We start from the raw sequence: 12,008 nt of genomic DNA, 5'->3' as shown, positions 1-12,008 counted from the left end.
TAAAATAATTTTAAAGAAATTATTAATTAGAAGGAAAAATAATTTTAGTGAACACTAGAACTACTAAAGCTGTTTAAGCTGCCTCTACATTTCTGGAATGCTTTTTCCAAAGATTCACATTTCTAGCTTTTTAAATACACTTAGAAATTTCTCCCCCAAATAAAATATTTCTTCTATGCTACAATTCATCCCTGACTCAATTTATTCAGAAATCCAAAATCAAATGAAATGTGAAGAGGCCTTGAATTTTGAGTCGCTATGGTAAAAGTTGTCTAAACATCATGAAATCCTCCTGAAAAAAAATGTCCTATTGCTTTATAAATTTAGTTGAAAGAACAGAATGTAATTACAAAAAGAGTTTAGTATTTCAACCCCAATGGCTTAATTTAACAATATTTTCTATACAATTTTGATTTTAACTGTAAGTAAATAGTATTTCTAGTTGTATCATGTGCTAAGTTATTATTTTAAAGACTTAAATAAGCATCAGTTGATTGAAATAAATGATGTTATAAGGATATATATTGCTTTCTAACCATACGAGAAGTCACCTTTGTTTCTCTTGATAACAGTGTAACTTTATATAGGAAATAAACAAAGTGTTTGTCACACACATTATAGTTATAAGGCCACCTTTTAAATTGTGTTCCAGAGCCATTTTTAATATATAAGGTTCCTGATGCTATTACAGAATCAGAATAATAAGGGTTCAACTCTGATTTATTTCATGGTAGCAATATGATGTCAAAATCATAGTCAATGTCACTCATCTTTGTATGTGAAGAGACTACCACAGGTATTATTTAATTGAACAGATCTGTTCAAGCCAAAACATTTGTTACCAACTCAGTGCTTCTAACTGAGAATATGAATGATACCAGTCATTCTGTGGAAAATTTGTTGAATATTCTGGATGAATTAAAATTCCACAATGAACCTTGTTATTAAGCAAAAGAGCTTAAATACTTATTAGATATGGAGTAATATATATATATATATATTATATATCTAATATAATATATATATATATGAAATATACTGAGTACTCTGTAGAGAGACAGATAGAACCTGCTATGTGCCAAGCAGTTTGCCACTGAAACCTTTTACCCACAAATACAGTAACTATTCATTTGCTTATCTGTTATAAACTAATCTCATTGTTTTTAAAAGCAGTAGGTTCATGAAAACCATCACCTCATACATTTTGTTTGTCATGTTAGCAAAACATGGAAAAGGTGACTTTAGCAAGACCCACTGTCATGAAACACACCCAAGACTGAGGAATGTTTCATGGCTCACAGAATTAAAATAAAAATCCCAAGTGTTAGGGACTCTTTAGAAGACCTTCATGTATAGGTCTCGAAGAGACAACATAATGAAGATTAGCACAATATCAGAAAATGTGAATTTCTTTCCATATTACTTAAATATTTTGTAATAAAATTTTATGAAGTCAGGAAGACATTCTTTTAATATATGTTAATTCTTAAATCCTCATAACTCTTACAACTTTCATAGAAATTAATTGATGAAGAATTTAAGGCAAAATTGGACAAAGTACTGAAAAGACTGGGATTTAGCAAGCTCAAATCCCCTGTCAAATAATCAGAAATTACCTATTATAAACATTTGGCCAGGAGCTCTTTCCATAGAGTCACCCTCAGTGGACATCCAGAAAGAAAGTTGTCTCTTTTGCTTTTTTTACCATCTGTGACTCTTTAGGATATGTTTTTTATTATGTAGAAATAATGAAGGGTTAATTTGTAAATCACTGTTAATTACAGATTCCCAATATTTTAGATTTTTTTTAAATTTAATTCCCTGAACATTTGTGAATGTATGAATAATACTGAGGCCAACCGGGAGAAGGTGCAGATAATCATCCTGGACCATTGATAAAAGTTCATTAGGTTAGTATATATATTAAGGTAGAAAGAGTATATAAAGTTTAAGAAAGAAAAGTCAAGGTAGGTGAAAGCAAGAAGACAGTTTATCACTTGTACGTTTATGGTGAACCCGCTTATTGTGGAATTCGAATTGGTAGGACTCAGAACTGTCTATTTTTTTAGAAGATACTCTCCCAAATATAACATTGGAAACTAAATATAGATGACTATTTTCTTTCTGTTTGCATACTAGATTCAGAAATGAAATATATTCCTTGAGTTGCTAGTTTTATATGGTTTATTTTTTCTTTTCCATAGAATGGGTATAATTTAATGAAATTGAAATACAGTGATTGATATCCATTGTGTTTCAGAAATCCTGTATGTGGCATTAAGGGGATGAGAAAAAGTAAATCAAGACAAAGTCCTAGAGGACCTACATGATTACCAAGATTAGTATTTACACAGCAAGATGTCTCTTATACAAGAATACATTCTCATTACAAAGAGAAAACCTTGAGGTTAAATGTAGAAACAGACTTTCATATGGGAAAAAATGTTAACACATACAGAAGCATAGTATATAAATTTGCACTGTTTCAAAATAGGAATTGATCATGACCAGAACTTATACATGTCATCATACATAATTAATGCATATTTATTATTCATTATAAAATTACTTCATTTTTTTGGTTCACATATTGTTCCTTTACCAAGAATCAGTATCAATATTATTTTGATACTGTCAAAGATAATTTACTTCTTCAGTTGCATTATGCAAATTAAGTTTGAGAAAAAACTTCAAATTGATAGGGATGAGCTTCAGCATTCAATGAAAACTCTTTTGTGTAGAATCATAAGAAATTATTGCCCAAATGTAAGCATGTTTGCTGTATGCGAATTACTTTTAGAAAATGGTATCTTTAAAGTCACATTTCAGTATGCCATATACTCTGAAGATTTTAGCCATATACATTTCAGCATCAATTTTGACGGTGGGAAAAGGGATCATTTGAAAGCAAATCCCTTTGATAAGTGAAACCTTTTAGTTCAAATATCAGGATATGTTTTAGTGCCATGTGAAAAATAAAAGTCATTTCACTTGAGTACAGAAAAATTCTACCAGCTTTTAGATAACCTGAGCTAACCAATTCAGTGTTTTATAGGTCCTTCATAAAGTGGTTTTTTTTCACTATGTGACTTACTTCAAATCACTTGGATTAGTTCTTATAGCATTCAATACATTGCAAAACTGGATAGTAGAAAGTCAGTGCATATTATAGATTGATAGCCTCCATGCCCCACTTTACTGAGAAATTTAAATTAATCCCTCAGCCCTTGAACACCCCAAATCCCACCATTAATAACTGTAGCTACCAACTGGCCTAAAGTGGCCTCACAAATGTATCTTGCGTAGCCCAAACAGACATGGCCCACGGATTCTTTGAAATATTTGAATTAGTTACCAGGATTTAAAAATTAGAAGGATTAATTTAAAATTTTCCTCTTCTAGCACCTCTTGGGAAAATCAGATTGTTTCGTGGCCTTTCATTTCAGTAGAGGAACAGTTCATTGAAGCTGAACATTAGATGTTATGACAGACCAGCATCGCTGGCTTGCCAACGTCCTCCATGTCCCCAGTTCACTGTCTGACCTTCTCCATTTCTCTTCCCCACTGTATTTCTTTACACACAGCTGCTACTTTTACTTAGGTTCCCTGCCTGGCTTCTGTCAACAAAAGAATTCGCAACCTTATATTCGAACCCTTTTCCATTATCGGCCTTCATCCACCTGGTCCATTGACCCCATCTTCATGCCTCTTCAGCAACTTGCCCTCCTTAGTCACCACCCGACTGCGTCTTCTATACACTAGAATCTTTTTCTTCTCTGCACTGCACTCACATGCCCCTGGGATAACTGTCATCTCACTTTCTTGTCACAGCCAAACTTCCTTGGGAGAAAAAAAAGGTCATTCTTCTTAATCTTACTAACTCTTGAATTTCTGTACTATGTGTAGTTCCTCTCTCCAGTTGTACTGTATGCTATTTTAGGATAGGTTTATGCCTGATTTATTTTTATGATATTCCATGTCACCATAAAGATAAGAACCATTCAGAAATATTAGCTGAATGAATGAGTAATAATAGTAGTAATAGAACTAGTAATAACAATACAACTAATAATGCTTGTGTCAGGGGAAAAGTAGGAAAAATTTGAACCAAACAAGAAGTCTACTAATTTTCACCATATCTCCCTTGACCGCCCATCTTCCTGACTGTAGTTTCAAGAAGCTATGATCATTACCACATAGCACTAAGCTCAGGGCAGGATATGTGGCTGCAACAAGAATGTGTTTAGAATATATACTGCTGTTGTATACTATATGCTACAAATACTATATACTTTTACTGTCCTGCTATCGCGTGTCACTTCATCCTAACTGAGCACAAGTAAATAAAGAATAATTAGCAGAACTCTGTGCCAGGACCTGATCGAACTGATTCTGTGCTATTGCTGTGAGTTTTCAAATATGTTCAGTCACTCATGACACTAATTACACATAATACCCCTCTATGGAAATCTAACTCCTCAGTTGGTCCAACTGTGACTATTTTGTGTTTATTTCTTACCTGATAACCTAATAGACATGTATGCATACACGTGGTGCATATTGCAACATGTAAATAGTCAAAGATACGATTGCTAAAGCCATAAATTCGTAATAAATATTTGAGAAAAGTGCATAGTAATATGTGAAAGTATAAAATGTATTCATCTTCTAGTTTATGATATAGCACCTTCTCTATGCCACCTCTACCAGGTAGTTGTCCTTCACAAGCATAATCACAAGAAGTGTTCTCTCTACTAATAAAAAGACTGATCAATAAATTTTCATATCTAAAATTTCTAACTTTTTTTTTATTCTACAGCACTCTCAACAATAACAACATTACTAGACTTTCTGTGGCAAGTTTCAACCATATGCCCAAACTTAGGACTTTGTAAGTAGTCACAATATATATAAAGTTCAATTTAATCAATTAAAGATTCCCTTTAAGTATTATTTATAGTAAACAGAAACAGAACAAGTAGCTCATTATAAGGTGTACAAGGAAAACATTCCCTTATTTTATGTTCCAGATATATTTGAGTCCATGAACTGTCATTCTGAAAACTTGAAAGCTTTCTGTCAAATGATATGCATTATGGGAAGTTTGGGGTGGGGGTGGGAAACATTTGCTTTGGGCCCTTATAGAGGTCACATTTCATTAAGAAATAGAAGACTCCTTGATTGGCTGTCAGAAATGATAAATGGTAAATCTTTATGATTTTATTACTGTACAGCAAGCGGACCTAATAAAGCTAAACTGGTTCTCCAACATTCTTTGTAACGTAAAATTACAGCACCACTCTCCAGTGATTCTTTAATTAAGATTGTGTCAGCATTTATGTTTAAAAATATTTTTTCAGGGGTTAGAGATGGATAATAAGATATTTTAGGTCAATAAAAAATGGTGCTTTAATAAAGTATTTGCTATAGCTATTTTCTTTTCTCTTAGAGGAAAAATTAATCCTTAAAGCTCAGGATGGGTATAGTTGAAGCATTTTCAGAAGTAAATCTTATTTGAACTGGTTTGAAGAATCACCTTGATCTCAAAAATACATTATATATAATAGGTGAGAAATACTGGGAAACATAACCAAAGCATTAGACTTCTTTTAAATATATGTGTTTTTAAGTAGGGTGTATGTTTTGAGTTTCACAATATTTTTCATTTTTTTATAATACTTTATAACTGGAAACATACTACATTTATTCCCTCTCTTTAATAAAAAATAAATTGAGTTGCCAGCTTTTTAAAATGAATTGGGTAATACAAATCTTAATGTCAATTTTTTCTCACTAAACTGTAGCTCTGTCTGCAATAACGCATCATTATAATTTCCTCAGAATATGATTTAGAAAAATAAAAGAATTCTAAATGTGTACAGACATAACTAAATTTTGTTTTCTTGAAACTAAAAGATTTAGACTAATCTGACCAAATTAATAGTCCAGTTCACTCCAAGTATATTTGATGAAATTGGTTTCTCATTAACTTTAGCTAATTTTTTAAAAAACAAGTTAATTAAGCTTTCCATCCTTGCAAAAATAAAGCCTCCAAGACTGTTAAAATATCCATCATCTGCATTTTGGGTAATGTGCCTTATTTTTTTAGAGAAATCCACTGCAGTTTGTCTTACTAATCAGCTTGTATATTTTTTATTCTCTTTTCTCATTTCATATTTGTGCACACCTAATATAATCATTGTAATGTGACCTGTTTAGATGGAAATATTTAGAGAACGATGATGTGGAATGTGCTAGGTGGCTTCCAAAGGACGCCACTCTGACTTACAAGCAAACTGAGCTGGAGGTGACCCAGCTTTCCCAAACTGTAGCTTTCTGTTCTGCAGCATGCTGTCTAGTTTCAGTGCAAGACAGTCTGTTCCATACCTGCAGGCTCAAGGAGAATGTGAAACAGTCAACTAACTTTATATTCCCTAGTTTTCATTGTTTCATTATTTTAGGTTATCATTGCTACTTAAAAATTCAATTTTTATGGTCCAATTATCTTTCTGGACTGAGTTCCATGTTTTAATATCCATTACTGTTATTGGGTTAGAATTGAGCACATCAGCTAAAAAGGACTAAAATGATATTACTGTGTCATAGATGATTCTGGGAATGATGCTTTGATTTATAGCTTTGGATGTCCTTTTCTTTAGCCTGAAAAAAAAAAACGTAAAAGCCAGTTTAAAGTCCTTTACCTAATTTAGTGGATACATTTGTCTGATATTTTATTAATGGAAAAGTGCTATTTGCCACTTGGAAAGAGTCCATGATCTGGTGTGGATCCCTGCCAACGTAGAGGGGGCTCACTTAATTCCTTCAGTCCCAACCATTTTAATTTCAGTTCCTGCTCTTATATGATAGGTCCCAAGAGCCAGAAGCAGCTAATCCCCTTTGCTGCTATTGAACAAAAAGAAGGAAATCAGAACAGGAATGTGAAGGAAGTGTTTTATATTGAATTATTATTATGTCTTATTCAGCAAAAAATGAAAATGACCTGCTATAAAGATTTTGCAAGCAGTTTCTATAGAGATTAATAATGGCAGGACTAACTGATCATTCAAACCATGAGCCACAACTTTTACTAGCATGCCCCCTACTCCCCACTCCCCACCCCACCCTAATTAGCTATCAGCATGTTGAGACTGCAGAGTAGTTTGCTGTAGACTTAATTATTTCTCTTTACCCTTTTAAATGAACATAGGCAAAAGATATTTGGCATATTTGGCTTCTGTTTATTTGTTTAGCTCAGAAGTAAATGAAGAGTGACTCGATTCTGTGGTTGTACCTGTGTAATTTTTAGAAAAAGAATTAGATTGGAACTTGCTAAGCTTTATCAACTTATATGTTAAGAATTAAAACTATGTATTACGAATGATATTTTCAAGTTTTGAAAGAACCGTTTTCCGTTTTCTTGCTTTAAACTTCTTTTCTCTCATTTAGTCGTCTCCATTCGAACAACCTGTACTGCGACTGCCACCTGGCCTGGCTCTCCGACTGGTTGCGCCAGCGGCCTCGGGTGGGCCTCTACACTCAGTGTATGGGTCCATCCCACCTGAGGGGCCATAATGTAGCTGAGGTTCAAAAGCGAGAATTTGTCTGCAGTGGTAAGGGAGACAGAACCTTTGTGTCATCATCAATTGTTTTGTGCTATTACATAAACTGCATTACAGAGAACTATGAAGAATGCATGCTTTAAAGCTCTTGGTGTGGCACTAACATTCAGTTGCACACTAATCACTACGGAAATCCTGTTTTAGGGATGTTGATAATATGTTCTTAAGGCATTTGTGCATGCTTGGCAATTACTGATTACTTGGACCTCAGTTACAATGAAAGATGTTCCAGTTTTCACTACAGGGGAAATAGAGGAAATTTCTATAGATTTTAGTTCTGTTTGCTAGTCATTATTTTCCTTTTGAGTAATAATTTATATCTACTTCAATGTTAGCAATTGGAAATAGGATCGAGTGATCCTGGATCCCTGCTGGGAGATTCAAAAAGTACCAACTTCAGTGCAGTGACAATATTGATGGTTCAGTTCTACTTAAAAGATATGAATAACTAACTTAGTAACAAAACCTGAAAACAAATGTAAACATGGGCAATGTAAAATATCCAAGATGACATTTACTTAGTTTTTTCTATGTGCCTAAACACCAATCTAAGTGTTTCATATAAATTTACCCCATCTCACCTCCCTCATAACAATTGTAATGTAATATTATCTTTATATTAGAAATCAAAATGCTGACAAAAATGTACTAAATAATCTTGTCCAAGGTTGTGTAGTTGAGTCCAAGCATCTCAGTCTAGACAGTCCGATTCCCCAGTTCCATATATCTATTTATATGTTTATTAAATTATATGTTAATATTTTATTGATCCATATTAACACATAATTTATTTTTATAAATATAGGTCTGGTTCTGCCTCAGAAGTGTCTGCTCAAAAAACAATAAAACAAAATTTTAAAATATATATAATATATTATAAAAAGCTAAGAATTTCTTAAGGGATGAATGAATTTATGGGCTAGCGCAGTGTTCTAATGGATTGTGATCTTTTGGACCTTTTTATGTATTTTCCTACACTTTTTATAACCCAAACAAAATTTTCTTATCATGTCACGGGTATTCTCAACAGTTCTGATTGCTTTTTTAAAGTTAAATAATGCAATGACTAACAATTTGTTACTAACCACTTTTTTCTCTCTTCACTTTTTCCTTCCTGTTTTCTAGATGAGGAAGAAGGCAAGTTCACGTTTCTTTTTAAGACCGAGACCATTTTTGTAAAGTTTGAGAGCTTGTTGAGAGGGGCGGGGTTAGTAACTAGTGGCAGCCTCTTCCTGACCTATCACCACTGCTCAAGCCCTTTTCCTGCAGATCAGAGAGGGCTGTCCCTGCTCCAGGAACCAGGTGTTCGCAGGTGGCCATTCAGTACAGCACTACTGACATTCTGCTGTTCATCATTCAAATAGTAACATTTCATTTCAAAGTAGTTTTGTTTCCAAACACTGAGTATTAAAAAAAAAAAGAAACATATCTGCAGGGAACTACTTATGCTAAAATTTTAGGCTATGGGAAACTAAAAAGAATCAGAGACTAGGAATTACAGTAATACATGTTACAAATTATTATAATAACTTCAAAGACAGTGGTCGTTTTGAACCTATTAAGACATCAAATTTAGCAGGATCTAATTTTTCCCCACATTTACTGGCATGTGATTACTTATTTAGAATCAACAGTCCTGTCTTCCAAAAAGGATGTTTTACTGTTTTCCTTTCTCTTTTGAGTTAAAGTTAGTTAAGCCACATATGTTCAATAAAGACCAAAGTCTAGTTAAACTTACCAGAAATGAAATATAGATTAGTCTGAAATTAATGGCTCTTTTTGGAACTCAGTAGAACTGAATAGGTTTCTAATTTTCAAATCTGAATTTAGCCTCTCTCACAATTATTTCAACACTTACACATGATCACTTTTATAATTAGTTTTAAAAATCTCATTTGCTTCATGTGAGAGTTGACCCTAAAATGTAAATGCATGCTTTCCAACATATATTTTAGAAATATAGGACCATTTTAAGATCAGGTATTTAAAGTTTTTCTGTTAAGTAACATGTTTGTTATTTGAGATAAGCTTGTATGTTTCTCAAGTGTGAATTTCAGGAAGAAAAATGTAATTGCTGTTTATTTCTTTTTCAGGGCACCAGTCATTTATGGCTCCTTCTTGCAGTGTTTTGCACTGTCCGGCTGCTTGTACCTGTAGCAACAATATCGTAGACTGTCGTGGGAAAGGTCTCACTGAGATCCCCACGAATCTTCCAGAGACCATCACAGAAATGTATGTGCCCTAAAATTCTCTCCTATCCCTCCAACTCCCCACTGATCCAAACTGTGACTTTCTTTAGGACACTCTAGGTTTATCAAAGGCAAATCTGATCAATTAGCCTAGACAAAATGTTCGTTTCAGAATTGTCTTGACCCTTAGTCTGTTTAATTAAATGTCTTGTTGAAGTGGCTAAAATTTTTCTTTTTTTAGCACAGGTAGAACTAAAAGGAATGTATTTTAAGCATAAAGAGTATTTTTTCTTTCCTTGAAAAGGTTTATTAGACTATTTAGGGAAAATAAAGGTGGTTGTCTCTCTGTTGACCATCAGGGTCTCTGCTTCTCTCCATTTCGAGCTTGGAGTTGGGGGATATAAAAGAAAGACCGAGCTGGAGTAATAAATCATAGGAACGAGCTTTATTTAAAGTATCTAATATGTGCTTAAAAATATGCTTAGAGTTTTGCAGTATAAGACATGATCCTCTATAAGGATTCTAGAATCTCTGGAGATTTGACACAGAAATGAAATACTATGTACATGTAATTATATTATTCTCACCAAAATTTTTCCTGGAAAAACACTACCTTGACTACAGAAGACATTTGTAAGTATTTTTTAGCTGCACCTGGAAAGAAGAATAAGATACAGTTTGGGAGAAGGCAGGTGACATTCCACAAGAGAGAAACACCAGGAACAGAGGGGGGAGGTGGCAGTGAGCGTTATGTTTTAGTCATTGTGCAGTTGAGCCCAGTCGGAGGACTCGATATTAGTTGAGTCATCGTGGAAAATAATGCCTGAAAAAAGACCTCTCCATGTAATTGTAAAGCCACAGATTATAAACGATTTTCATCTTGATCAGAGGAGATAATTCATGATGAACTAAATAGGAAAACAACATAGTAAGATTTTGAAAAGGGGAATCATATATTTATCTATCTGGACGCAGCATTTATTAAAGTAAACATTTACTACATAAAGGTAGCATGAATTCTCCAGAGTCTTCCATAAAGTGACTAGCAAATTTGACATGCAGATTAAAAGCTATGAAATGAGGTACAAAGTAATATGCATTGTAAAAGAGAAGCAAATCAAGTTCAAGGTATTTATTACACAGGGCGTAAAGTGGAAGGCAAATTGTAGTGGTTAACTAGAGTCGGAAACTTTAACTTAGAATCACAAGGCCACCTACCATTTGCTGTTTGTGAGACCCTGGGCAAGGTACTCATCCTCTATGGGACTGTCTCCTCATCTAAAACTAAGGGTGGTGGTTAATTTGAAATGAAATCATCAACACACATAGAGCTCTGTGCTTAGTATATAGTAATCATGCAATAACTGATACTTCTGTTCTTGAAGCCTTTGTATAAGAGGGAACACCCGAGGTAGGCCTTGAAGGAAAGGTAGTGAATGGAAATGCAGAGAAGAGAGAAGGACTTTCCATGTGAAAGGGACATCACAAGTAAAGTCCATCAGAATGGAAATGCAGGGCACTACCAAACAGGAACTCAGTCTGGCATTTGGAACCTGGGAGAGTGCAGGAAAATTAAGTTAGAAAGGTAGGTTGGAGCCAGTTCATGGGCCTGATACTTTCAGGAGCTATGTCTTTATGTGAAGTGGTTTTGAATACTGGAGTTTTAAAGTGAATCCTCAGGAAGAATTAATCTGACAGCTGTATGCCAGTGGCTGGCAAAAGGAAAGAATGAATGCCAGGCATAAATCCTCTTATGCAGCCATTATATTGATTGAGGGGAGGTGTCCTAAGAGCAAGAGCTAGTGAGTAGCAGCAGGAATGATGCTGTGGCAGAGATATTATAGCTAATCTAGGAGCAGAATAAATGGGATTTGTCACTTGATGAAATGAGAGGATAATGGAGAAAGATGAACCAAAGGTAATACTAGAGCTTCAAATATGAGTAGGAGATGGTGTGTCTATCATTGTACGTAAGAAGCAAAGGAACAGAAACACAACTTGGAAGGAGGATGGTAGTGAGTAGAATTTGTGAAATACTGAAGTACCTGTGAGATATTTAGAGATACTGAAATTACACAGACTATAATAATTTGGAGCAAATCAAAGGCTTGGAGTAATTAATATTATAAAATACAAAGCTGATGGTCAAATCCATAAGCTAGCAAATGGGAAGGAGAGCAAGAGAAAAAAAGCACAAGGG

The 12,008-nt window shown here is 34.1% G+C and overlaps 1 protein-coding gene across 3 annotated transcripts in view; it reads left to right on the top strand.

Moving 5' to 3' along the window:
- SLIT2 (slit guidance ligand 2) overlaps window positions 1-12,008 on the top strand; it is a 361,018-nt gene that overhangs the window by 225,581 nt on the left and 123,429 nt on the right. For all 3 annotated transcript variants that reach the window (XM_073237782.1, XM_073237781.1, XM_073237780.1), the window contains 3 exons: window positions 4,820-4,891; window positions 7,447-7,610; window positions 9,713-9,851. In XM_073237782.1, the coding sequence (XP_073093883.1) occupies window positions 4,820-4,891; window positions 7,447-7,610; window positions 9,713-9,851 (375 nt within the window). The remainder of the gene's footprint in view (window positions 1-4,819; window positions 4,892-7,446; window positions 7,611-9,712; window positions 9,852-12,008) is intronic.

The sequence above is a fragment of the Manis javanica genome, chromosome 5, assembly GCF_040802235.1.
Source record: "Manis javanica isolate MJ-LG chromosome 5, MJ_LKY, whole genome shotgun sequence".
Lineage (NCBI taxonomy): Eukaryota > Metazoa > Chordata > Mammalia > Pholidota > Manidae > Manis > Manis javanica.
The sequence above is the reverse complement of the archived record's forward strand: the minus strand, read 5'-3'. Positions and strand labels throughout refer to the sequence as shown.